Source organism: Antrostomus carolinensis, unplaced genomic scaffold (assembly GCF_000700745.2).
Source record: "Antrostomus carolinensis isolate BGI_N321 unplaced genomic scaffold, ASM70074v2 scaffold6145, whole genome shotgun sequence".
Classification (NCBI taxonomy): domain Eukaryota; kingdom Metazoa; phylum Chordata; class Aves; order Caprimulgiformes; family Caprimulgidae; genus Antrostomus; species Antrostomus carolinensis.
The window spans coordinates 10,255-36,961 of record NW_010314143.1 but is presented as its reverse complement, the minus strand read 5'-3'; the positions used below and the strand labels follow the sequence as shown (position 1 = coordinate 36,961).

General features: G+C 47.6%; 1 protein-coding gene across 1 annotated transcript in view; it reads right to left on the bottom strand.

Moving 5' to 3' along the window:
- Nucleotides 1-26,707, bottom strand: part of LOC104524595 (leucine-rich repeat-containing G-protein coupled receptor 6-like) — a gene marked incomplete at its 3' end in the record, with an annotated part of 42,796 nt that overhangs the window by 11,469 nt on the left and 4,620 nt on the right. The window contains exons 3-8 of the mRNA XM_010167527.2: nucleotides 19,474-19,545; nucleotides 5,367-5,435; nucleotides 3,814-3,885; nucleotides 2,556-2,627; nucleotides 1,469-1,537; nucleotides 438-509 (exon numbers count right to left, since the gene is read on the bottom strand). Coding sequence (XP_010165829.2) covers nucleotides 438-509; nucleotides 1,469-1,537; nucleotides 2,556-2,627; nucleotides 3,814-3,885; nucleotides 5,367-5,435; nucleotides 19,474-19,545 — 426 coding nt within the window. The remainder of the gene's footprint in view (nucleotides 1-437; nucleotides 510-1,468; nucleotides 1,538-2,555; nucleotides 2,628-3,813; nucleotides 3,886-5,366; nucleotides 5,436-19,473; nucleotides 19,546-26,707) is intronic.

Sequence of the window (26,707 nt, the reverse complement as noted above, 5' to 3'; positions counted from 1 at the left end):
GGAAGGTGTCCCTGCTGATGGCAGGGGGGTTGGGACTGGATGATCTTTATAAGGTCCCTTCCAACCCAGATTATCCTGTGATTCTATGATTCATTCTTACCCATCTGCCTTTGCGCCCTCTCTGCCTTCTACCCAGCATGGGGCAGACAGTTCCCACTGGTGCTGAGCATGGACGAGGCAAATGTGGATGTGCCTTATTACTTGCAGTCCTGAGTCCAGAGCATCACACTGGGATGAAGCAAGCAAGTTCAAGAACATGCAGAGTTCAAGGTAGTGCCTAAGAAGGTGGTGTTTTCTGCATGGAAAAGATAACAGGAACAAGAACCACAGGGTGGTCTTCCATAGCTGGTCCCCTCCCTGAGCTAGATAAGAAGGCAGTCCAGTTCCTCATTGCACTTTTCTAAAGACCCGGCAGGACAGAGAAATGTGTTACTCACAGGACTCGGAGGCTGGGCAGCTGCTGGCACATCCCTCTGGGGAGTAAATGGATGCCTGCCCGGGTCAAAGTCCTAGAGGAGTGGAGGAGAGAGAGGAAATGGTGTTACTGAGAGCCAGTGCACAGCCTCTGACCCACAAGCTTGGCTACTGGTCCCAGATGGTGGCAGGAGTGACGATATAAACAGGATAATGAAGTATCTAGAAAGAAACAAAAACTGACTCAGAAATGAGCCCTGCTGCTGGATGTGCTAAAGGTGAATGTGCCTATAAGAAATTCTGGGATGCTGCTCAGTGCTGAATTAAATGTTGTTCTTTGCCACATTGAGGGCAGGTGGCAGTGCCCACCATGGCATGCTCTGGCCTCCCAGTTCCTCATTGTCCAGACTGATGACCCACCTGGAGCCACGACTGCCTCAAAACCCCATGTATATGGGATGGTTTGTGTGAACATGTGTCCCTGAGGCAAGGCACAGCCAGGTCACACTCCTGGCCTGGGTGCTCAGCTGTGCTCCCAGTTTGGGCACAGTGTGTGGACCAGTGCCCTGGAGAGGAGAATTGTAGGTGGCCAGAGACAGCATGTCCTCCAAGCTCCTGCTTTCCTGGATCTGGTGGTGTGAGGATGGAACTAGACTAGTTCCAGCAGCCCCCAGCCTGGGTGGCAGATGTTTCCAGCACTGCACTGCACTGTTTTGCTCAGGATGGGCAAAGACACTGGGTCTCAGTTGACCATGCTGAAGGACTGCACCCAAAGGCTTGTTCCTTCAGAGACACAGAAGGGAAGGAAGAAAAAAATCAAAAAAAGATTGGAGCACATTCAACAGTACCGAGAGAGCAACTCACAGAGAGGAAAGCTGCGTTCAGGAGCCACAGGGGTGAAACGAAGCAGAGAGGTGAGTGACCAGGGAGAGGCAGAGCTGAAGACAATCAACTGCACAGCACTGTGAAAGTTTTCCTCGCTGAAACAGCCTGGACCGCCTTGAAGGAGGAAGAGCACAAAGAGCAGGGTAAAAGGGAGAGAGTTGCCACTCACAAAACTTCTAGGCTGGTGGTGCCTTTGAGATCTGGGAATTCTCTGATGTCTGTTGCACCATTGAGTGACCTGCAGAAAAATGAAGATGAAGTGAGGAGGACAGAGGGCCTGGAAGCAAGCACAGCTGCCCAAGGTCCCAGACCCATCAGCCATGGTGGCAAATCTGTTTCTTCACGTAGTGCAGATGCAGTGAGCCAGAGTTGGGCATTTCTATGCAGGGAGGTTTGGCAAGCTCAGACTCTCCCTCAACCACTGACATTTTTGGCATGATCTTTACCCAAATTAAATAAAAAACCCCAAACAATTAGCATGAGAAATGTAAGCAGGATATCCCACCCAAGCCTCCCTGAGTCTATGGTAGTTGAAGGATTTATTTTATTTGCCTGAGTGTGTGTTCCTGCAGTGAGAGGCTGGGTGAGGCTTATAAATAGACATTTTCAGGTTGCCTCTGCCTCAATATTTAGTGCTGTGCTATTAGTTAACTGAAAAGTCAGCCAGTCCTGGCCAGCCAACGTGGAGCAGCTGTTGTGATCCAGATGGTGCCCACCACATGGTGGTGACCCTGGAGCAGGATTAGGGCCATACATGTGAAAGAAACACTGTAACTGCTGGCTGCCAGTAAGATTATTTGTGCTGTGGTGTTGGTGCTATGGGACACATGTTCCTCCAGAGGATGAAGGCAGAAACCTTCAGGGTCCTTGTGTTTGGGTAACTACACAACAGTGCAGAGTTTTCTTGAGCAGCATGCAGCAAAAGTTATAGCACTTCTGAGTGTGGTCTTTGCTGGTGCTGATAAAGCTGTGGAGACCTTAGACAACTCCAGTGCCTGTCAGCTGGGTGGGAAGGGGGAATGAATTGCTCCCTCCAAAATGCCCTTCTCAAAATTATTCTTCCTCAACAGAAAACATCTGCAGTGTCTACTGCTTGGCTCACTGACTTTGGGGCTGAGCAGAAGAGTGGCATCATGGTTTTCTATTGGCACAAGGGCTCTAGAAAAGAGGAAGGGAGAAGGCCACTAAGGTGTCCAGCTCACAGGGCTTGGAGCTTGGATGTGTTCCCTCTCTCAGGATGTGCTTGGTGAACTTACAGAGTGTGGAGCTTTGGCAAGTACTGGAAAGCAGACTGTCCAACAAACTGGATGGGATTGTCATAGAAATGGCTGCAAAGGAAATGGGTAACTGGTCAGATTCTGCTGTGCATGAACAGAAGATGCTATTACAGGTCAAGAGCCTTGGAGCAACTGGTACTAAGTTATATAGGAGGTACTGGTTATCCTGCGAGGAACCCTTGTTTTCCAGATAACCTCAGGCTCTCCCAGTAGACTGTTTTGGCTGAACATTGGTACAACTGAGGTCACCTACTCCTCTGAAAGGGCCCTTTAGTGTCCTGCTGATTTTTAGAAAGATGCAAAGCCCTCCTTCAACCCTGTTATAGTGCTGCTACCCTGCTGGGAAACACCTTGCACTTGATGACACCTCCTCTGTTCTTACTGATCAACAGCACCGGCATCTTTCCTACTTGTTACAGTTTGTGGAGAGAAGTGAACTCTTCTATCATGCAGCTAGCTTTAGGGGGAGTTGAATTACTGTCTACAGGAAGCGCTTTCCCCCCACCGACTGTGAAAGACTTTAGATGGGCAGATGAAATGGAGACATGAATATTCTGGATGTGTCCCACCCCCATGTCACTCCAAGGATGGTGCCCAAGGAGGATGGGGATGAGACTGGTTTGTTTTGACTGGAGCAGTGACTGTTTTCACCCAGTGTCACCATGGTTTTACACATGTTGGTATTTCTATACTTTAAGTCCCAGACTGGCCAGTGTATCAGTGTGGTTCAGGTAAGAACTGTCAAAAAATCTCTACCTGGGTCAGAAGACAAATGAGCTGACAACTGGGAGCATTTATCTGCAGAACTTTGTGTCCATGGATCTGGGTTAGACACGCAACAATCTGGTGTCCCAACTCCCTGAAACATATTGCTACTGCTGTAGCTGGCTAGCAGCTTTTCTAAACGCAAGGAATAAACAGGCAGATGTCAACCAGGGCTTAGAAAATCCTGTTATGCGCACCAAGATTTCCATACAGACCACTCATATATTTATTGTTCCTTCATTGTTATCAGCCTGTTCTGCAGCAAAGCTCAGCTGCAGGGAAAGGAGGACCCATGGCAAAACACCTGAGGCGCAGCTGAGAAGAAGCTAATTTCAGTTTGCGTTGGCCCATATACAACAAATGTCAAATCACAGTCATGCTGATAACTGTCAGAAATCCCAACCAAAGACATCAGGAAATGCCCCTTTCTGGGGGATATAATGAGTTAGGAAACATTGTTTAATTTTCTTACATTGTTTGGAGGAGGGGATTCCCAACAAATGCGTTCTCTGGAATAGCTTTGATGTTGTTGTTATGAAAACCGCTGTAGGGAGAAACAAATATCTTGATATTAATGGATGAGAAAGGCTTGGGGACATTTTCTTTCCTCAACACTTTTTAAGGCAGAGAACCTTCAAAACACACATTAAAAAGGGGGTATAGGCTCTGTTCCAGCTGTAGTGTCATCCCAGCAAGTGAACAAGGTCTGTCCTTTGGCAGGACAAAGCCCTCATTCTGCTGTATTTACTCTCTGTATGGCTTGGTGCTCCGTATGTTACTCCACTGAAACCACCAAGAATACAAGGACTTAAGGTTTAACATTTTACAGGTCAGGAAACAGGAGCAAACAAAATATGCTCATTTTATACCCTCCAGGAATTACAATTTTTATGGATGGTCTCCCCTATAGCTTCACAGCTGTTAACCAGAGTGCGGCCTACCATGAATCATTGACCTATGTTATTTTAAAGTATTTGTAGATCTAGCCATTATATTTTTGGTTAAGCTTGAGAAAATTGCTATCAGCAAACTTTTTCAGCAGAAGAGAGCTCTGTGGCCACAGTTTGACCTCCTGTACATCAAAGGCAGCCACATGATCCTGTGTCCAGGACCAAGATCAGGCTCTGGGTGATGCCCAGGTTGTTTCATCACAGAGGAGTCTGTGTTAGTGGTTAGTTGGATGGTTGTTTGAAATTTGCCTCTTATTTAGTGTTGGGCATTTCAAAAGCCATCTCAAAGTGGATGAGGGATCTTTTTCTAATTTTGAATGTCAGAGTAAAGATGATATCTGTTCTGATCAGAGAAATCTGACAATTCTTACAGTAAAAGAAAAAAGTAGTGTCAGATTTTTACTCCAAGCCTCCAAGAAACACCAAAGCAGCTGCTTTTGTCCCACCCCTGCCTGTCACCAGTGTGACACAGTCTTAGGGTCCACAGGAACTGTGAATCCACATCAACTTGACTTGATCCCATCTTGGGGCTTCTGCCTTCATGGCTGTTTCTTATTTTTAGTGTCTCCCAGGCAGACCGGTTAGAGGAGAGCTAGTCACTAGAATAGTCATCAACGTTTGTAATTCCCTATTAGAAATTTGTGCTAAGGGAGATCAAAGAGTTTCTGTATGCCAGAGGAGTTGGCACAGAGCCTGCAGAAGCCATGGCCTCACAGTAACACAGATAACTCCATGGTTGTGGTCCCAAGCTGGGGAATGGACATTAGAAGTAGCTGGAGATCCGATGGACTTTTTGAGTCTCCCAGATAACACAGGAGAATGAAAAGCTGCAGGAGGAACCTGATGGAGGATCTCTCACTCACACCAGCTGTGAGGCAGGGGATGATAGTGAGGTGATGAGAGCTGATGGAAATCGAGGGGAAAAGCTGCTTTTATGTGCATGGTGGAGATGGCTGGGAAAGACAAAAGAAAGGCTTGGACTGAGTGCTCTCCTCAAGTCAGAGCACATGCGATACTTTATTTGTGACTCTCCATCAGTGATTGCTTTTGAAAAGGAATAAATAGAAAATCTCACAGCTCCTGCAGTCTGCCCAGCGTCCTGATAGCCCCAGGAAACTCCAGCAGCTCATTGTAGTTTAGATCCCTGAAAGACAGAGAAGGGAAAAACATTAATTAACATTACTGTAGGAACTTAACTGAGTGTATCTGTGCTTTGAAGGCATGGAAACTTGGTTGTTAAGCATGGGTGACAGGTTTTTCCTACCATGCTGATCCAGCTACTGCCTGGAAACAAAATCTCACACATTCCTGCAACAGGAATTTTCCCTGCTAGGAGCACGGTCAGGCAAGAGCCAGTCTAAGCCACTGCTGCTGCCGTCTGGACTCCTTCCCCCACAGTCTCTCCATGCCTGGTGCTGGACTGTGCTGCTGCTTCACATCTACAGAGTGCCCTGTCCTCCTCTCCCATGAACCTATCCCCAGGAGCTTTGGCTGCGAGACATTTTTTCTGCCTTTCCAGGTCAAAATGGGATTTTATGAAGGACAAGAAATGCAAGTGCAGCTTCAGTTGTCTAGGCCTCATGAAAAGACTTCTCTGGGCCCCCTTGCCCTGTGGTGCAGAGGGGATCAGGAGACCATTCCCTTGGTGCTTGCCCTGGGGATGCTGGATCTCCCTGCCACTGGCACATGCTGTGACTGGGACCAGTGGGAAGAGCAGGCTATGGGAAGGCCCAGGTCTTCTTCTGATGGTTGGGGTGACACTCACATTGGAAACTATGGGCCAAAGGTGGAATTGATGTGCGAGAGTTATGACATTTCTGAGCATTAAGTTTAATTTGCAGTATAATAAATTAAGTGAAATATAATATGTTGGTCATTATGCCAAGTGTAGAATTTACCTGCCATGACTTGGCAACCAGAAGAGACATCTGAGCCTGAATGAAACCTCGTGGGCTGTATTTGCTCTCCAAGGATGGGCTGGCAGCCTTGGAAAAGGATTTATTTGAGCTATGGGGCACTGCTGGCAGCTTGGGAGGAGCAGCCCTCTGAAGGTACCGATCCTGCTGTTGACTGGAGGGGGCTGATGGAGATCAGCTGGGCTTTAGATTTGTAGCGCTTCTCCTCTAGCATGCCCAGTGCTGACCTTTGGAAGGCAGTTCCAGCTGAAGTGGTGACATTTGACCCTGTCCTGGACATCTCACAGACCAAGACACTGTAGTCTGAAAACCATGCAACTGCTTTCTACCTGCATGAAACTCACTGAGTTTTAAGTGGTAGATACTTTGGAACGCGAGGGTAATTACTGGGTCCTGGAGATTACTGTATAATTACACTTAATGGACCTCAAAGTAATTACCATGTAACCTGGATTGTGGTTTACGGAACAGAAATAACCGTGCATTTACACAGCAGTGAGTTACTGCCCAATTACCTTGTAATTCACATCCTCTGGGCCCAAGCATGGTAATTACATTATGATCTATCTTGGCCCCCCTCTCTCTTGCATAGTCTTCTCCTTTACCAGTGGCCCTGCTTGGGAATTACTCTACAGCACTGTCTCAGCTTTGCCCTGTAGATATTTACACAGTAAATCAACCCAGAGAGCCTCTCCAAATTGGTCTTCCCTTGTGCCTCCCAGGACTCCAGGATTGTATGACTTATGTCTTAGGGAATACTTATCAGGGAATTACAAGATAGGGGACAAAATCAGAAGAAAAATATGGAATGAGGTTGTCTTGGGTGGATTTTTGCCTCACGTAGCCCTGGCAAGGTCCATGTTAGACCTTTGTGGGCCAGGGGGATGCAGCAGGTCCTGCTATGGCAGGTTTGTCTCCCCACACCAAGGACTATTTTCTCTCCTCCAGTTACAGAGGGAGTCTGTCTGCCTGCACTACGTGTATGGATTTGAGCAAACAACTCCTGCTCCCATAGGACCTATATATCTTGATGTCTGGAAAGGGTTCACATAGTCTAATAATAACCAGTGCTGGCAATCAGCAGAAGAGGAGCACAAGGCTGGTGTCAAGACAAGTTCTGCCTCCCTGCCTTGTCCAAGCTGCAATGCAGCGGCAGTGTCCCAGCACATGTGAAGCTGCTATGCATATCCCCAGGGCCCAGGAGTGACACAGGAGTGATGTGTCCCCTCCTCACACCAGCTCACATCTATTAGATATGAGAGCTCTGCATGTCCTAAAGAGCTTACTCTTGAGACACTCAGTTCTCATCTGGGTCAAAGCAGATCAGTGTTTTTTTCCCAATCTTTTCTGCTCGAGCCTAAAATAATCTCTTTAAGAGTAAACAGCCCAACATGACTGCTCATAGACCTCACTCTTTGCAAGGCACCCGTAGCTTGTTATCAGCTGGATGCTCCCAGCCAGTTTCCTGTCAATGGCACCTGTCAGGCGTCCATCACATTATACAGGCTGCTGCACAAGGGCTTTTACAATGCACATCCCTTCACCAAAGCTCACAGAAGCACAGGAGTGGATTTTCAAAGAGAACAAGCAATTAGAAGTGTAGACAGGACACCGCTGGGCATTTTGAAAGCATCAGTCAAATCCCATTAACTTGCACTGCAGGTTAATCACTGCACTGAATGAAATCAGAGGGCATTAGCAGCCTAAGCTGACTGACAATCCCAAACCTCTATCTGCTTATAAGGTGCTTAATACCTTTAAAAGTCTCACCATGCAGTGACTTTCCAGGTTACAGGGAGGTTTCACAGCAGCACAGGAAGCCGCAGAGGTCACCCAAGGCTGAGTGTCTGCCTGCGCTGCTTCTCTCCCTTGTGCCACAAACCAAAGGCCTGAGATGAGCCTGCGTGATGCCAAGTGACTGACCCTGGAGGAGAAGCACTCTGAACCCTGTCCCCAGGTGACACTCAGACCACCAATGTCTTGTCACTCGTGCTGGGGGGAAACTGTGCAATGGCGTGGGGTTCAGTTTCTCCCCAGTGATACCCAATGCATCTGTGAGCAGCTGACAGATGGAAAATATTGCCCAACAGAGAGGAGACTTGGCTGACCTGTGATTCACTAACAGAAAAAGGAATCTTTGATCTGTAACCAATATTATTTACACGGAATAATTCAATGTGCTGTAATATTTGCTCCTGTCTTTCTCTAAAAATGCATTTCCTTTCCAGCCTGCCTTTCTTCCAGGCAGGCTGGTCTTTCATCAGCAGATGAACATTTTGTTTGTACCTCTGCTTGTGTGCAAGTATGTACAGGACCAGTTCTTCCTGAGTGAACACACACCTTTCCCAGCCCTGGCAGCATCTCAGTGCCTTCCTCCCCCCTGCACTTGACAGATACAAAGAGCATTGTGTTCAGCAGATCCCTCTGGGTAAAAAAGCCATCTCTGAATGCTGGCACATAGTGGGCTTGTTGGAAAGTGGAAATGCAACCAGGTGTAGTCATGCTGCTCCAGCCTGGATGCCAGCCACCCCTGGTTTGTTCAGGAGAGACAATGTGCCCATGCTCGCTCCTGCCGATGCTTCCTGGTTGTCGGTGAGGTGAGCCTTCCATCTGGAAAACAAACCCAATTGTGCTCATTAACAGATCTCCTGAGTGATGCTTGTAGCCCACTGCTCTTGATCCATGCGCCGCTCGCACCGTCCTGACTTGCCTCCAGTGCCGCCCTGTGTGCCAAGCCAATTTTGGGGGATTTCATCTGGTTGGAGGAGGCTGGAAGAAGCCTCCTAAGATGGTCCCCAGGTGTCATCTCTTCCCTGCCAGTTCTTCTCAAAGTCCAGACCCAAACCAGGACACAAGGGTGGCTTTCCTCTTCCTTCTCCTTCCTTCCCATAACTTTAATTGGGCTCTGGTTCAAGTGATGTCTCAGAAACAGCCTCCAACCTTCACTGTGGGGGAGGCTGTGGATGTTCATGGCAGTGGAGAAGTTTCTGCTGCTTTAGTGAAAATTGGTCATTGGATCTTTCCACAGATGTCTGATATCAGCAGAGCTACATCCATCCCAGACATCACTCCTCCACCTTCTCTCCCATGATGAATTTTGCTCAGCCTGCGCACCCGATGGTGGGTTTCTGGAGCTTCTTTCCTGGTGTAGGGTCAAGGTAGATGGGGGAGTCGGGGCCCAGTGGGTCGGGGAGAATTTTACGTTTTGACTTCAGTAGCAACAAATTTTCCTCCACTGAGCAGATCAGTGAACTCTACATAATTTACAAACCCTTTCCAGGGGCTGGGTGGATATAGAAAATGGACATGCTTCCAAATGTCCCCTTTCTCTCCCTGCCTTATCTGAGCTGCTTGGGGAATGCTTTGCTGGTCCCAACTCCATGCTCTGGCCCTTTCCCATCGCTTCCAGCTTTGGGATGATTTGGGAAAAGCTGCAAAAAGCCAAACTTGCCACCAGGGGACACTATCCCCACTGCACTGCTGTGGCACATGGGCTGGGGTGGGAGGCCTCTGGGCCCAAGGGGGCTGGACCTGGCACTGCTGGGGTCTCAGCTGCCCCAGCTCTGGGCTCTGCCCCAAGGCTTTACACACTGTGTATGGGGTCTTCTGGCTGTGGGGTGTTGCCCTTTTTGGCACACCTGGGAAAGTAGACCTAATGCCAGCACTACCTGGTGGAATGATGCCAATGCACAATGGCCATGGCTATGCCAAAACAATAGATAAGCCTCATAACAAAGAAGGAAATAATGTGCATAAGGAAGAAAGTTTTGTCCATTATCAAGGGCTTTTGTAAGCAAAATCACCCAGCCAAGAAGTTCAGAAATGATGTGCAAGAGAAATTACTATAAAAAATTACTTTCCTTAGTTGGGCTCCAAGTTAGCAGCTCCAGGCATCACAGTGGGATGTCAAAAGGAGCCTTGTCTGTTCAAGTTAAAATGAAAACCCTGTAAAGGTCACCCGGTCTATCCAAGACACAATGAACTGGCTGGCTTTCCATTGTTATTTCTAGAGTGAGCCTGTATCTGCATATTTGGAAGATTGTAAGCAACCCTGTTGTTTATTTAGAAATAAAAGTAAATTGACATCAAAAGCACAGTTATTTTGGGCTTTAACTGCCAGGGTGATTTGAAGCTGACAACATGCAGCCTGGAACTATTAATATCTTCAGTCAGGCCAAAAGGAGAGAAGGAGGGGAAAGAGTCTTAGGTCAATTTTCTGCCTGTTAGGGACTATTAGTGGTTCCACACAGGAAGCCAAAAAAAATTATATAGTACTATAAATTCTTCCATAAGCCACAAAACACCACAAATTTGCAGCTAATAAACCTGAAGATGCAGCAAGATTAGAAGCTGGAGATGGGACCTTTGCTGACTATGTCAGTCCCAGTGCGGTTCGAGCTGTTACTGCGATGCCCTAGAGGGAGACTTTGTGCAGCCTCTGATAAGGACTTGCATTTCCACCTGTCCTGTGCTGGCATTTAATCAAGCTGCCAATAAAAGTAATAACCACTGCTGCTAGTTGTGCTTGTTACTGTGGCCAAATCAAGCAAGGGCAATGATTTAATTGGTAGTCTGAAAGCCCAAGGGGGCCATTGTGACCATGTAGTTTGACCTCTTGCCTGGAACCAGCCAGCTAGCTTTACCCAGATGCCTTATATCAAGGTCATGGCTTGTGGTTGAGCTTGAGCTGAGAAGAGCTGCCTGATTAGTCTGGAGTATGAAAAATAACTGTACCATTAGGTGCCATATTTCTGCTGTGTAGCATCAGCATAAACCCTGCTCTCCTGGTAGCAAGTAACATGTGCAGTGAGTGTGCGCCCTTCCCCAGCATGGTCTGGATGATGAGATGCAGCAAGTGCTTGTAGTAAGTGAAAGGAGAGAAGTGGGATGCAAAAGGACCCAGAGCACATGTTTGACTCCAGCCAACCTTGAGCCCATCCCCTAAACAGAGACACACAAGAGGTCAATGTTCAAGTGTGCACAGGAGAGAGAAATGACCTACCATGGGATTCATCTGCTAGGGTCAGTGTTTTAATTTGGGAAATTAATCCTGCACTAGAAAGGCCCATTTTTGGCAAATTATAAGAAGTCAGGCTGTGATGGAGTGTGACAGAATTCATGGGTGTTCCAAAGGAGTAGAGACAGGCTCCCACACCAAGGGAAGGGTTGTCAGGTACTAAAGGTACCTGATTTCTGCCAGGAGCAAGCAGCAACCTCTGTACAAGGATTCATTCTGACAGGCTGGCCTGGAAACATCCCAGCCTCTCATTTACACGGTGCTGCACCATTTTATGGGATTTATGTGGCACTCAAAGGTCTACTGCTGGGGCAGGGGGGACCCATCTGTAGGTCATGCCCTGTATGCCTGCAGCCACCAATCCTTCCTTGCGCAGCTCTGTTCCCCATTTAACACTGCAGCAGTGCCCAGAATGTGTCTGTTCCAACAAGTATTTCTGTCTGTTCTCTAACTGACAAAGGTACTGGATTAAATATGTTTTCAATTCTGTTTGATTTATTTAACAAGGTTGAAATAAGCCTTTGAGAACAGGATCTCGTGGGGGGTCCTGGGAGCACAGGCGCTGCCATGCACATATCATTTACAAGACACAAAAAGAGCTGACCACAAAGCAGAGCAGCGGGGACCTTGGTCTCTGGGATGCACAGACAATAACCATGGAGCTGATGACTCAGGCAGGGGAGGCACAGAGAAAGCTGCTGCACTTTGCCAGGCAGGATCGAGGAAGCCTGGTCTACAGCAGAGCATTTCTCAGCTGTGGGGACCTCTGTCTACCCCCCAAGGTGCACAAGTTGCTGGTGATCGGCCTGGCTCCTGCAGCTGCTGAGGGAAGGAGGGAGCGTGGGGTTGGGGCACAGCTTCTGTGCATCAACACATCCATGGTGAACACATGCCTTCAGCACATCTATGATGAACAAATGTCCTCTACAGCCATTTCTCCTGCCTGTGGTGTCTGTTCCTCCTTTTCACAGACAATTCACTCATGTGTTTCTGGAGGCAGAGGCTTCCCTCCTCCTGCACGTGCAGCTGGTCTTGCTTGGCTGCTCTGTGAAGGGATCTGTGGCCGAGGGGAAAGCTTTGGGCAAAATTAAGCCCAAGGAGACAGAGGAGTTGGGGGCTCCTGACAGGTCACAGCAAGCATGTCTGGTGACCCAGGGATTGGAGGTTTAGGGAGACTCGGTGCTGTATGTCACAGCAGGGTCAGCAGCTCCAGGGAGGAGGGAGCCAGGCTGGGAAGCTGGCAGGGTGCAAGAGGGGTGTTGTGAGGATTTGGTGGGCAAAAGGAGAACAGGAAGAGTCCTGTGAAGGAGGTGAACCTCACAGCAGACCTATAGCCCATGGGAAAATGCAGTGGCTCCAGAACTGCCTTGTCACCTGAACTGTCTTCACTTTCTGCCTTTTTTCTTTATAATCTTGCAAGATATCTTGTCTGCTTGGGGTCATGTTCAGCCAAAGCTCAGAGCCTGGCTGGAAGGTACCCGACTGGTTCAGAGCCTGAGCTGAGCCAGTGAGGACACATTTCTGGCAATCCAGGCTTCTGCTCTTGGGAGAGAAGGTGCAGCAAACTGGGACTAGTTGGCCCAAAGAGAACGCACAAGGGAAGTGTCCTGTCCCCATGCTCCCAGACAGTGCTTTGTGCATTTGCCAATTCATTTTTACAGGTAGCTTTCTCTGTTTGGAAAAGTCACCTTCTAGTTACATGATGATCAGAGTAGGCAATGAACTTTGTAGCTCTGTTCTTGCACCAGATATAGGGCTCCATGCAACCAGAGTCCTGAGCTGTGGTCCCTCTTTCCAAAAAGCCACCTGCCTCTTCCTTTCTCTATCCCCTGAATCTGGGCACCCAAGCCTCTGCTGAGGTCCCCTCCCTCCTCTGGCAGGGCAGAGGGGGACTGTAGAGCCAAGCTGCCTCTGATGAGCTGCCTGGAGACCCACAACAGGGCTGGAGCATCAGGATGCTGAGGAAGGAACAGAGCAGCTCCACGCAGCAAACAGGACATCCTTGAAGGAGTCAAAACCACCAGCTACTTTGGGAATTGCACAGAATGGGATCAGCATCGAGAGACTGCATGAAAGGATTCAAATTAAACTTGCTGATGAAGACAAATGCCCCTCAAGGAGCAAGGTAGCACATGGCAGACAATTTTCCAGAACAGCAAAGCCTGCCTGGCCCTAAAAAGGGTTAAACAACCCTTGTATGAGCTGTGGTAGAGATACTTCCCATTTCCTTCTTCCTGCCTTCTTTGCCTGAGGTGCACTTTTTATTAATTTTTTTTTTCCTTTTTTTTTTTTTTCCCCCTCCCATAGAAAATCCAGCTCTCTGGAGGAGTTGGTAGGTTCCAGCTCTGCTCTGCTTTTACAGACTAGACTAATTACCCGGATAATAGGGCAGCACGCTGCAAAAGCCTGTGGTAAGGGCATTTCCTGTGAGGCAAGGTTAGACAGATAAAATGCCTGGAGCCAGAGGGTTTTGGATTCAGCCCTTTTGGGAGACATTTTTAATTTATTAGTGCTATTTTTAAAAAATAAATTAAAAGGTTTTTAAATGAATGGAGATTTGCTCTTTCCCAGTGATTTATCTTCTTTGTCTGATGAGTGGAGGAGCTGGCAGGGATGTGGATGGGGAGGAAGAACTCAGAGAGATAGGAAGCAGCAGGGTCATCTCAGGCGGAGCGGATGGGTGAGGGCTGCAGAGCCTCTCTGAACAGCTTCCCCATCATGTCTGTGTCAGAGATGGGCAGGAGATGCCCGAACAGTCAGAAGAGCAGCACTTCTGGGACAGATCATTGCTGGTTTGGCCGTGGCCTGGGGGCCTTCATCATTTTGGGCTGGTCCTGGGAGCAGCTGTTAATTTCCCATCCCTGCCTCTGCCCCGGAAGCCACCTTAGTGCTGCTGCAGGGTGGGGAGGCAGGACGCTGCCAAGACACGTTTTCACTCTCTGCCAGTGTCAGGGTCTGGTCTGGTTGCATGTGCCAGGGCAGGGAGGAGTCCTGGCCCCTGTTCTTGGTTCAGCTCATGCTCCATGTGTGTAGGGGACTAAGCCATGTCCTTGGACAGGACCACTGAGAGGACCACAGCTCTTAATTTTGCATTTCTCCTTTTGCCTCAGCAGCTCAAAATTGAGCCCTGAGCAGCTATTGGGGAAAACGTGGTGGCTTTTGTGATGAGGGACCCATGACAGGGTGCTGCTCAGCATTCACACCCAAGAGCCACAGGAGAGCGTAGACCTGCTGGAGCCGTTGCTGTTATTTGTGTACCCCGGATCAGAGACCCCAAGGACTTGCCTTGATGGGTTTCCTTGTCGTGTGTGTGGCAGCCAGCGCTCAGGGCCATAACATCTCCTCTCTCTGCTTGGGCAAAACAGTCCTGATGAGAGAAAAAACACTCCTTTTCTTCAAAGCAGAGCTCCCAGCCCAGGGGTGTTTTCAGTGAGGTACTACTGTTTTGGTGGAAGACATGGGAAGATCCATGCAGGAACCTCTCCACCCCTTTGGCTGCACTCTCCACTTGCTGTCTGGTTTGCCGTGGGAACACTGGCAAAACTGAGGGCTCCCTAATGGCAGTCAGGCTGGGAAATGCTAAATGATGGTTTATGTGTGCTGATGTTTGGAGCTAGAACCTGCGGGCCAGCTCTGAAATTCAGCTTCAGTGATTAGATGCCTTCCCTGTGGCTATCTGTGAAGTGCTATACACACACACACCACACAGACATACATATATCTCTCTATATATTTGGCATCATAGTTTCAGGTTGCCTACCCCTTCCATCCCTTCACCCTACAGAGAGCAGTGATTTGGGACTTGGCCATCTGGATGGACTTTATGCTTTCACCTTCTCCTCCAGGTCTGATCCATGAAACATTTGTATTCCAGGGAAGCAGAGGACTAAGGTCAGCATCACCACAGCCTATCTAATGAGGTCAAAGTCAAGCACTACAAGGCATGAGGCAATTATTCATCAGCCTTTAGGTTGCATTCAGACTGGCTGCAAAGCTCAAGGGCCTTAGGATACTGGTCAGCTTTCCAGATGAAGGGGTTAAGGAGGAAACCTGTGCACAAGACGAGTGTCATTATGGAAATTAATGTCACAAGGATCCCCCCATCAGAAATACTGTCCTCAAACAGTAGTGGGCAACTTGTATGGCTTAGCACCATGCAAGCCTTTAGATGACGTTTTTTCCTTGCTGCTGCTCTGAAAACACAGCCCTGTCTCCCTTAGCACCGTGCCGCCGCCTCTGAGTACAAGGTCTGAATGTTTACAGGAATCAACCTGTGTCATTGCAGCAATGCTCCTGGCTGCAGCTGACTTCTCTTTGCATCAGCTTTTCCATAAGCATCCCTACTTACCAGGCTTATGTTACAGAACAGGTATAATCTAATCCCCCTCCCCTTCTCCTGGCATTGTTAAAGACTGAGAAATTTAGTCCAACATAATCAGGAAATGTAAAAGTTAAGATCCTTCCATCCAGATGGCAGGAAGCTGCCCAATATTTTACGGTACATGTTAAACTGCCTAAAGAACAATGCACTGCAGGGCAGGTTTTACAAAGCAAAGCAGGAGCAGTGAAGCAATGTGAAGAGCACTGTGGCTGGAGCTCAGCTTCTGGCATGCCTTGCCATGGTGCTTCCTCTTGACTTTCCTCTTCTCCTCTGCCCCACTCCTCACCCAAAGCTCTCTCGGGATTCTCCCACCCCACAGGACACTTGTGGTGGTCCAAACCTCCCCTTGGCCACAGGTCTTCCCCTCTGGGCATACCTATGGGTTACAGTTGTCCTTTCCTTGGCATTTAAAGTCTCCATGCTCAGGTGGCCCTGCTCTGCTCACCGGGCAGCACTGGCTCTGCTCTGCCTCGTGTGTGGGCACCCCCTTATTTAAAGGATCTAGTCCATTACCCAAAGGGGCTACAGGAAGAACTTGTCATATAAGGACATTTATACCCTTATTTACTCTGTGTCTTTGGGAGAAGGCTAGAAAAAGCTAAGTATCACCCACTTTGACCATCTAATATGTGGTTTCATGGCTCAGCCACACTTGGGTTTTCTTCCCACAGGCCTGCAGGGTTGCTCTGTGTCATCTCTCAGGCTAATGGGAACTGGTGAGAGAATCTCACCAGGTTTCAAGGCTATTTCGAAACCCTATTGGAAATCTGGCCAGAGCAGCTCTGACTTGCTTCCAGTCCTCCTGCCCAGGTTTCCTCCGCAGGAAGATGATGCTGGAGGCTGGTGAACAGCCAGATCTTGCCCTGACAGAGAAAATTTTATTTGAGCTACTTTCTCCAGCTGGTGTTTGACCAGTTGAGACCTGACGGGTGTTGTAAATCTACCTGCCCCTTCATCAGCATGGCAAACACACAGCTGCTCTTGCTCTATACCTGGCAGAGTGCAGTAGCTACAGGTTAACGCAGGGGAAACATGAAGTCATTCATGTGGCTTCACTTTACCTCTTTCTAGATTTGCTGCCCTCCTAAAATATCAGGGCCAAGCCTTCTCCAAGAACCGAGATGCTCCAGTGGGATCTGTTTTTGCAGAAATTATAGGACCTGGAGTAGGCATCCAGCATGGTTGTGTGCAGGCATCTTGCACAATGCTGAGACCTGCATGGAGCAGTGGGTGCTGTTTCTCTTAAGGTGTTGACTGCATTTGATAAAAATAGAAGTTACCCTGTCTAGCTAAATATGAAAAGAAACATTTCCCTTAGGGGAATGGAGGTTTCTGCACCTAAAACTTCCTAGGCTTTTCTGAAAAGCCCCAAACAATTTTTTTCCTCTCAACTTCTACAGTTCTTCAACTATTATGCCTGGCTTATAATCAGCATCTGGCCACAAATACTCATTTTAGGAACCCTGGAGAAGTTTCTGTCTTCACCGACTCTTACCATCCTTCCAGGAGGTAACGCCCACGGGGTAACTGAGAACACAGTTTGGCCTCCATAAGCCAAGAAAACGTGCTGGTGCTGTCAACAGAATGTAATCATAATTTGAGTTGAAGGGTATGTGCAGAGACTGTAACAGTCTCCACATGCACAGGAGCTGAGGGGTGGTAGGTAGATGCAAGTCTGGCAGCTTGGTTGGGCTGCTGCAGCCAAATGCTTGGCTGTTTTTTGCCACAAAGCTTGGCCAACTTTGGTCAGCAGGGCAGATGAGTGCTGTAGATTAACAGGAGGGTGGCTCCACTTAAGGAAGAATATGTTCCTCAAAGATCAGTGACTTGAAATACTTGCTGGCCTGGAGGTAAGAATTAGACACTCAGGCCAAGAAAAGCAAAAGCCAGTCACTCTCTTTTGAGGACACTCCTCCAGTGTGATCAGATGTGGAGGAGAGTCTGGAGATCTTGCCCACAGCTCTGTCCTTGCAGCTTCAGGCTGCATGTGGAGGACAGGGGTTGTGGGATACTCAAATGCACAAGTCCAGGCTATCAAATCCTGGACACAGGCAGTAGTCCTGCTTCAAAGGGAGAACCCTGGAGATCGAATACTCCCAGGGCTGCCTGATCAGCAGGGACAGGACTTCCACTGCCACAGCCCTGCAGAGACCCATGTCCCTGCAGTGCTGTGCAGTCCTGTCCCTGCAGAGGCTGAGAGCAAGAGAGAGAGATGCTGAGCTCCCGTGAATGCTGGGGGGCATCTCAGATGGGCAACAAAAGGCAAAGAAAATGCTAGAGCAGGAGCAAAGGGACATCACAAGTGTCTGTGGAAACGGGATTATCTCCAGGGCAATGAAAGCCCTTTAGTCTTTCCCACAGGAAATAAGGGGCGAGCTTCTCTGCAGCTCTGTCTTGCCTGGGATGGAGCAGGGTGGCTTTAACTGCCTTGGCTACAGAATAAGATTGCCCTGACATAGACTGTGATGTTGCTGCATGGTCTGCCTGGGTTATAACCCAAACAGGGTTTTCTTCCACCAGCAAGTCCTCCACTCCCTCCTGCAACCTGCCTGCCTTTGTGCTGCGTGGATGCCATGACTCTGCCCTCACGTATTTGCCTGCGCCAAACTGGCACAGTGATGGGGGAGATCTGTGGGTCACCAGAGGAGACCATTCAGCAGTCTCCCTTTCCACACCATCCCTGGCATGGTTCAACCTCTCCCCAGCTGAGCCCTTCTGGGTGGCCCCAGAATGTGCTGGTCTGAAAGTCAGAGACAATGCGAGTCGTGGAGCTGCCCCCGAGGAGGGTCTCTAGGGACCAAGGGCTTGCCTGCTGCTTCCAGTCTCACCCGATCACTGCTGCTGGCACAGTGCTGGGCACAGAGGGGCCCTGTCTCCTTTGAGTGGCACTTGAATGCTGGGAAGTGTCACCTCTTTTTGCCATGACCCAGTTCTCCCTGGCAAGGAGTGAGGGCCTGACTCTGACCTCAAGGCCTGCATGGAGGGACATGTTTCTGCACAATTGAAGGCAACAGGCACCTCTTCCAGTCTTTAAGAGTCTTAATTGATTTGCTTGCTTGTTTATTTTTCCTCCTAAGCCAATGTACGGCACATGAGACCCAAGCAATTCATATTGTTGTCAATTCATACTGTTGTCATACACTGCCTTTGTGTGCAAGGCAAGGCCGACAGATTTAGGTCTCTGTGAGTTCAGGGAGACCCATCTGCTGCTAATGAAGATGTGTCCTGGAGGAGAGTTCATTCATGCTTCACATCTTCCCCCGAAGTCTCCTGACAGATTGCCTACACAACCATGTCAAGAACACGGTGCAAGATGAAGTCAGCAGGTTATGCATGATGCCAGGTGACATAAAACCATCTCAAAGACAGATATTCCACAGATTCCTGAGGATTTAACCAGCCTTGAACTCAAGTCAGTCCCTCATTTTGGTGCAGTCAGGTGTTTAGGAGGCTTTGAGACCACACACATGTGATGATGAGGTAGGGACACTCCCTGAGTAGGACATGCATGCAAGCTCTCTGGGTTGCACCAGAACTAGACTTGTTTCCACGGCCTCAGAGCCCCCTCCCAGCCACTCTACCCACATGTGCAGACCCCTCTGCAGCAGCAGCAGCACAGGCAGACCAGCTTGCACAGACACAGGGAGAAAGTCCAGTCTGCCACCACCCCAAGAAGCATCATGCCTTGGGCTTCTACTTGCTGGACTGGCACCTGGAACCAGCCCTGCTGCTGCCTTCAGAGTGTGGTGGTGATGAGTGAACATGCAGTGGGGCTGACCCAGAGACACCAGCCCTTTCTTGTGGGCTGTGCTGGAGGGGATGAACACACGTGAGGTCTTTAGGACAGAGAAGAAAACAGGTGACTCACAGGGTTTCCAAGCTGTGTAGCCCATCAAAGCCGTTGGCTCCCAGGCTTTGGATCCGGTTGTTGTGCAGGTGCCTGTGGACAAAACAGAGATAGTCAGTGGAGGTGGAAGCCAACCTCTTCCAGTCTAAGCCATGGCCCAGGGACATCCTGCAAGCTGAGCACAGCCTGGGCTGGGGTGATGAGGAGTGTTATAAGGTCCTCTCTCTTGCCCCATGAGACACATCCTAGGTGCAATAGTGTTTGAAGAGCAGCTACAGAGCTCCTATTTCTCCCAGGAAATCCAGGCTGACATAGAAGTTTCCCTGAGTTCTCCACTTTCACAGCTGCTGGGTGACTTTGGATGAACATGTTTAAGCAAGATGCTTCAAGAAACACCACAGATCTCATCTTACATTGGACCCAACCCTACAAAGTACTGTGTGGCTTCAGCAGTTATTCATGGGCAGATGGTGCTATCTAAGGACAGTCATATTTGGACCCCTCAGAGCAGTACTAGCAGCAAGAAGGCTTTGAGTTCAAAATCATCCTGTTAGTCACAGTTTATTATCTCTACTTGCAAAAAAAAAAAAAAAAAAAAAAAATGTCCTGCCAGTTCCTAGATTATCTCCAGTTTGATTGCAATTAAAGTTGTCTCCAGTTTAATGCTTCAAAACATCTGGCTGAAGCACAGGGGCCATGCGACAGGCTGATGCGCATTCTCTACAGTAAGGCAGTGATTTTTTCCCTGTGCCCCTTCACCCTGGTGCTACATGCTACAAACATCTAGTGCTTAAGGGCTTTGGACCTCCCAGCACCACCCCAGTGCTGGTGCTGAAGTGCCATGTGTTGGTGGCCCCTTGGCCTGCAAAGCCACCTGTGGTATTTTTCCTCCATAGGTGATGAGTTCCTCTGGAGTCTCATCTGTTGGGTTATCTGTTTCCATGGACCCATGTCTCAGTTTTTTTGGCAAACTGATGACCTTAAGTCCTGGATTCTTCCTCTCCAATTATCAGAGACTCTGTGTGTGTGTGTACAACTGAGTGTTTTTGCTATTTGGCTTCCTTTGCAGCTGGTGGGATCCATGTGGCTCATTGTTCATCTCTCTCTGAAATCCCACTCAAGGGCACCTTGAAGTCCATAAAGAGAGACCTTGGAACAGCCTGAGGAAAGTCTGCTGAAAGGAGAAGACAACCCACTGCTGCCCAGACTGCACTTCTACCGGCCTGCACTTAAGCAGATTAGTGATGTCCATGCTTGCACTGGGGTGGTCTGTGCAGAGAAATGCCCACTGAGGAGGTAGGGTCCACCGGGGCAGGATACCCTCTTTGCTCTCTGTCAGATTAGGTTTCCTCATCAGTTCATTTTACAGTCCAGGTTCTCCTTTAGCACAGAGCAGCATGTGGTTAATCTGCTGACATACCACTTGGCTTTGGGGTCCTTTCCCCCTTTGCCCACTCTCAGGGACACACCAGCCCTTGTCCAACACTGCTGCCTCCTTCCAAGAGCCTGGGGGGACTCCATATTGGCAGGTGGATCAATCACTTTTTCGTTATTTTGCTGCTTGATCTAAATCTGTCTCGGCTTGAAAAATCTCTCACTCCACCTGGATTCAAGTGTGAGCTGTTTGGCTGAGCACAGGCAGCTCCCACTGCCAAATATTCTAGAGTAAAACAGGAGGGAGCTGGGAGTGGAGAGACAGCCAGGCTCTAGGGAAGTTTGGTAGAGGCTTGCAAAATAGAAATGAGCCCAAGACGGATGTTTGTCATTGGGATGAGAACATACAAACATTTCAGAAGAAGGGGAAGGGAAGGGAAAGAAAGATATGTGACAAAAATATGTTTGCTCCTTTGAGCAAATGGAAAAAAAAGAAAAGTAAGTTGCCTGCAAAAAACTTGGTTTGATCGTGAGTCTTAGAGGAGAAAAGAAGCTGAGATCAAAATCAGAATCTTACAGGAGAAATTTCTCTTTGTTACAAGAAAAGAAGTTCAAGTCCGGGTGGCTTTCTCTATCAAACCTTATGGGATAGCTTCAGAACATGTTGCCCTTACTTCATTTGGCACTTCCAGTGCAAGATGGTGCCAACAATTTTGTGTCCCTTTGAGCACAGGATACTGCATTTTGCAAATTGAGGAATTCTATCGGGAGTTGCTCTATAGTTGCAGCAAGAGGTACCACAGGAACTCCTTGCCCCATACCTCTGTCTCCTTGTGAAGGGACAGCATGGGGAGGAAGAAAATACTGAGGAAGATGTGAGCTCCTTCAGGATTTGTTGGAGTGGTACCTCAGGACACCTTGTTTAAGCCTGGACATGCTGAGAAGCTGACTATTATCGCTCAAGTCAAGCAAGGAGACAGAATAGGAAAGCAATCACCTGCTGTGTTTATATTTGGCTCTAAAGTGCTTTGTTTGGAGGCAGAGTAATGAAAATCATCAGAAGGGTGTTCTTTGTTGGTGAGAAAATTATGAGCAATCCAAAAAGAAAGTTATAAAAAAATTGCTGTCTAAGCTGAACTCTAGAGTTGTTAGCCAACCACATGGCAATAATAGAAACAAGAGAGCTGGAAAGGTAAACACTTGAAAACACGTTCCTTTCTTCTATCTTGCCTTCTTTTTCTCCCTGGGTAAACAAATTTTAACAAGTGGAATTGCAACATCTCCAGTGTTTGTCAATTTGAGCTCAACCCACACAACGTTATATTCTGCCCTGTAAATTACAACTGGTTTGATAGCAGCTCAAGATACTTGGTTCTGGGCTATAAAAACCCCCCTTGTGATGCAAAAGCATGAGAAATCTTTAAGGCCTTGCTACTGGAGCTAGTATCCACCACTGTCCTCAGTAAGATCAACGACCTGTAAGATCTGTGCATCTTCCTTTGCAGGTCAGTACCATGGTGGTTTTGGGCAATCAGCCATGAGAGTAGCTTTGCACAGGAAGGAGCAGAACAGTCATTGGTTTTTTGTAGAATGTTTTTCAGTTATGCACCTCCATTAAAAAACAGTTGTCCCTCTGGAAAAGCAATTTTCACGACTGACCTCTGGCAGGATGGCAGACAATTTGCCCCATGTGTTGCTGCAGGAGCACAAGTGCTACCTCATGTCATGAGACAGGATAGCTCCTCTACTGTGCCACCTGAACCCACGCCACGTCTTCCTGAAAGGCAGTGTCAATTACAGTGGCTGCAGAGTCCCAACTGGCCACAATCCACCAGAGAGTCTGGAGAGAGACACTTCATCTTGGTCAGTGTCTCAGGTGACGCGACTTTAGAAACACACCAGAAAAAAACCAATCCTACAAGATTAATTTGTGCCCCATAAAAAAAAAAAAAAAAAAAAAAAAAGCACAACAGTTTCTAGAAGGAAGATTTTCTGGCCTTGCCAGCAATTTCTTATCACAAACTGAGCATAAACGAGATTTTTCCAAATCAACCTTGCAGCACTCCTAGTAGAATTTGTTTCATTTTCATTTAACTCCCTTTTCCATAATTTTTTCCACTGTATTAAAAGATCCTGAAGAACAATCTTGTACTGAAATGAGAGACAGTCCAACACAGGCATTAGTGCTGTGAGCTCCAAGTCTGGAAATACCACTTTCAATGAGACAGGGCACTTCTGTCATTTGTCTCTCACAGAGGGGAAAGCAGGTTGAGCTCAATGCTGGTTCAATACTGGTTGTCTGAACGAACAAGAGAGTAAAACGTAAGGAAAGGGAAATTGTATTACATCTGCATTGTGCACTGGTGAAACTGGCTCTGGAAAGCTAAATGTATTTCTGGCACCCACACTGTTAAGTGGATGTTGACAATTTGGAATGAATGCAGAGAAGAGCAATAAAAATGATCCAAGGGCTGGAAAAAACTAGGATGGAGACTTAGAGAACTCAATCTGTTTAGCTTATTAAAAATAAGATGAAGGGGATGAGTGCAGCATAATGTATAGGATTCTTCCTGGTTAGAAAATGGGTACTAAAATGGTTCTGTGATTTAGTGGAGAAAAGAATAATAAGAACAAATGTCTGAAGTCAAAGCCAAAGAAAATTCAGATGGGAAATATAGCTTTTTTTTTTTTTTGTTAACACTAAGGATGATTAACCACTGGAACAAACTACAAAGAGAAGTGGTGTATTCTCCATTGCTTTAATTTCTAATGACTTCATTTTTTCTTCTCAAAAAGAACAAATGTAAATATTTTCCATCAGTTATTTGCATTAGATAATTGAACTAAGTTAAAATCTGACATGATACGAATTCTCCCGCTGGACCAGCCATTGCCATGATGAATTTCCAGCTTGATTGTGGTAAAATTGTCCTTTTCCTCAATTTGACCATGGATAAGTAGAGAAACTTAAATAATAAATGGTGCAAATTCCTGTGGATTATTTCTGACAGTGAAGGACCAACACAAGACTTCTCTGGTGAAGAATAAAGCTGAATCAGGAGTGACACTGTCAGAGGTGCACTATTCACTTCTTCCTCAAGTGCTGGAGAGGGAAACTCACTTTTGCCAAGGCAGCATGCTCGGTCCTCAGAGAGGAAAAGCACTTTTGCAAATTAAGAGGCCCATGAATGAGACCCAGATGTTCCAGGTGATGTTGTTCTTAGTAATAATGAATTGCATATGCCTGGCACTCCCCACAAACACTGAGGTTCCCAAGAACTTCTCAGGGAGGGACTTGTTAACTGCTTTGTACAGGTGAAGGTAGAGACACACAGGTTCCTCCTGACACTGATCTAACAGACTGGGGTTTGTTATGCTGGGGAGCTCTGAGTCCCACAGGTATCAGCTGAAACTACAGGCACTCAGCTCTCCTGGAAAGCAGAGATGAGATGTTTGATTTTTCTTCCCAGGCAAGGAAGATACTGAAAATCAGAGGGCCCTTTTGAAAGTTTTGGGCAGAGTAACACCAGATCAAGGACCAAAATAGAAAGAGAGGGTGTGGAGTCTCCATCTCTGGAGATGTTCAAAACCCACCTGGACACTTTCCTGTGCGACCTGCTTTAGCAGAGGGGTTGGACTGGATGATCTCCTGAGGTCCCTACGATTCTGTGTCTGGGAATGGGGACCCAGGAGTCCTGGAAACTAGTTTTCTCCTCTGCTCACTAAACCATGCTGTTAGAGAGCTGCATCATGCATGTCCTTACATGATAAAAACTGCAAGAAAGAGAAATTCTACTAAATATCCTTCATTTACTGTCTTCAGGTCTCAACACATTCAGCTCAAAGGTCTTGCTGGGTGACCTAGGAGGGAAGCATTTGCAGATGAATGGCTTGTCCTTGACAATTTAACGTCAGCTGAAATTCATGTTGCATTTATATAAAGTGCTGTAGAGGGAGGAAAACCTGAGCATATGTGGTAACAGGCTTTTAAATATCTACTGGAAGGAGGTGTTGTTGTTTAGTAGTTGTCAGAAAAGTGAATCAGATTATAGGAATGACTAGAAAAGAGAAAATGGGCTACAGAATGGCATTATACCATTGTATAAACTGGCAATTTTTGTCCTTGCTACAGTGTGTGGTTCTGTTCTCTCCATCTCAAAGGTATGGACGAACAAACAAGTGTGATATGTAGACTAACTTCTGACTGCAAAACAGTTAACTGGATGGGGACTGGAAAAGCCACGATGAGGGAAGGGTATGACAGTAACAAATACAGAGATGGCACAGAGGTGGTAGAGACAGAGTGCGAGAATTAGAGGGCATTACGCAAGACTAACAGGTAACGACTTGAAAACAACTTTCCCAGAGTCCTTGTTTTTGAAAGACTAATGTGGGGGTAGACAAGACTTGGGGCCAGATCAGAGGAGGGAAGCATCTTTTTTTCATTATGGGACCAAGTTAACTCACTGGCTCCAAGCTCACTGTGTGTGAGGCAGCAAACGCTGGCTCCTTTTGACAGCGGGATGTTTAGCATTGCAGGAATTTCTGAGTCAGTGGGGTTTCCAGGAGCTAACGCTTCCTGTGGACCCAAACAGAGAAGGATCTGGGTTTTGACCTCATTTGCTCTAACTTAAGGGATTCCCTGTCATGTGGTGAAAGTAAAACTACCCAAAGACTTTCTCTAGCCTGCAGGTCTGTCATTACAGGGCTGCAGAGAAAACCCCTCTACTGCCTAGCCTGTTTAGGAGAGGTCACTCTGACTCTGTGTCCAATCCACATTCCTAGCTTCTCTACTGCGAGTGCTCACAACTCCTCTGGTGACACCAGGAAAGAAGGGAATTGCAGCCCATTGCAGAAATGTGGCAGCACGGACACATCTGAGGTGTTGAGGGAATTCCTGGCTATGGTTCCCAAACTCGTCATGTCAGAATTTGCTGCAGGATGTGTGGACCCCTTTGGGGAGCGAGGCTGAAGGAGGTGCTGTGATTCCTGCTTTGAGAGTTGACTTTCTGCTGAATTCAACTGACAGAGATGATGAGGGATGCTAACAAGAACTGCTGTCATGCACTTTATCAGCCTGTCAGCACAGCAGCATGGGGGTTTCAGATGCTCACTTCTAAATGAAAAATCTTTTATGCCTTTTGTAAAAACCCCTTTGCTTCATATAAATCAAAGGCTGAAAAATATTCAGGACTATTTCTGCTTGTTGATGCTAAGACACATTCAGTCCTGAATAGATCAGACTTGGAGGTAACCTATTCCCATGAGCCATCCTGATCAAACAATCCATCTCCCTTCTGCCATCAGCAGCACAGCGCCAACATCACAGCACATGAAGGCCTCGTTATCAAAGCTGGGGAAAGGATGGATGGCGCCAGTTACTGAGACTCACAGATTTAATGATGAGTGATTTACATGAGGCTCTGCTTACTGAACACCCTGCAGCCCTAGTTAGAAATTTGCAGCAGCAATGGATGGGAATAAGATCAGGGAATTCCTCAACAGAGGTGTAATTTATTAGCAGAGACTGAACCCCTTAACTTGTTCTGGATTGAGGCTTGTATATTCTGATATTGGTGCTTTGTGTCAGCGCAGGATGATCACCCACATCTCTCCCAAAGGCCCAAGGTGTGTGGAGGAGGAAAAGCACATCTCTGCACATCTCTGTACCTGGGAAGGTCATGCCCTCAGCCACGGTCAGCCGTGTCCAAGAGTATTATTCAAGCTGTATAGGAGAGATTCCCCTGTGCTCCTCCACAGCTGCCCTTGGCTCTCCTCCCCCAGGTGCTCATTTTAATACCTCTCAGGCTAGAAGTTCCCTGATGTTTATGGTAGCAGCCAACTCTTTTCCATCTAAGTGCAAATTCAGACATTTGCAGAG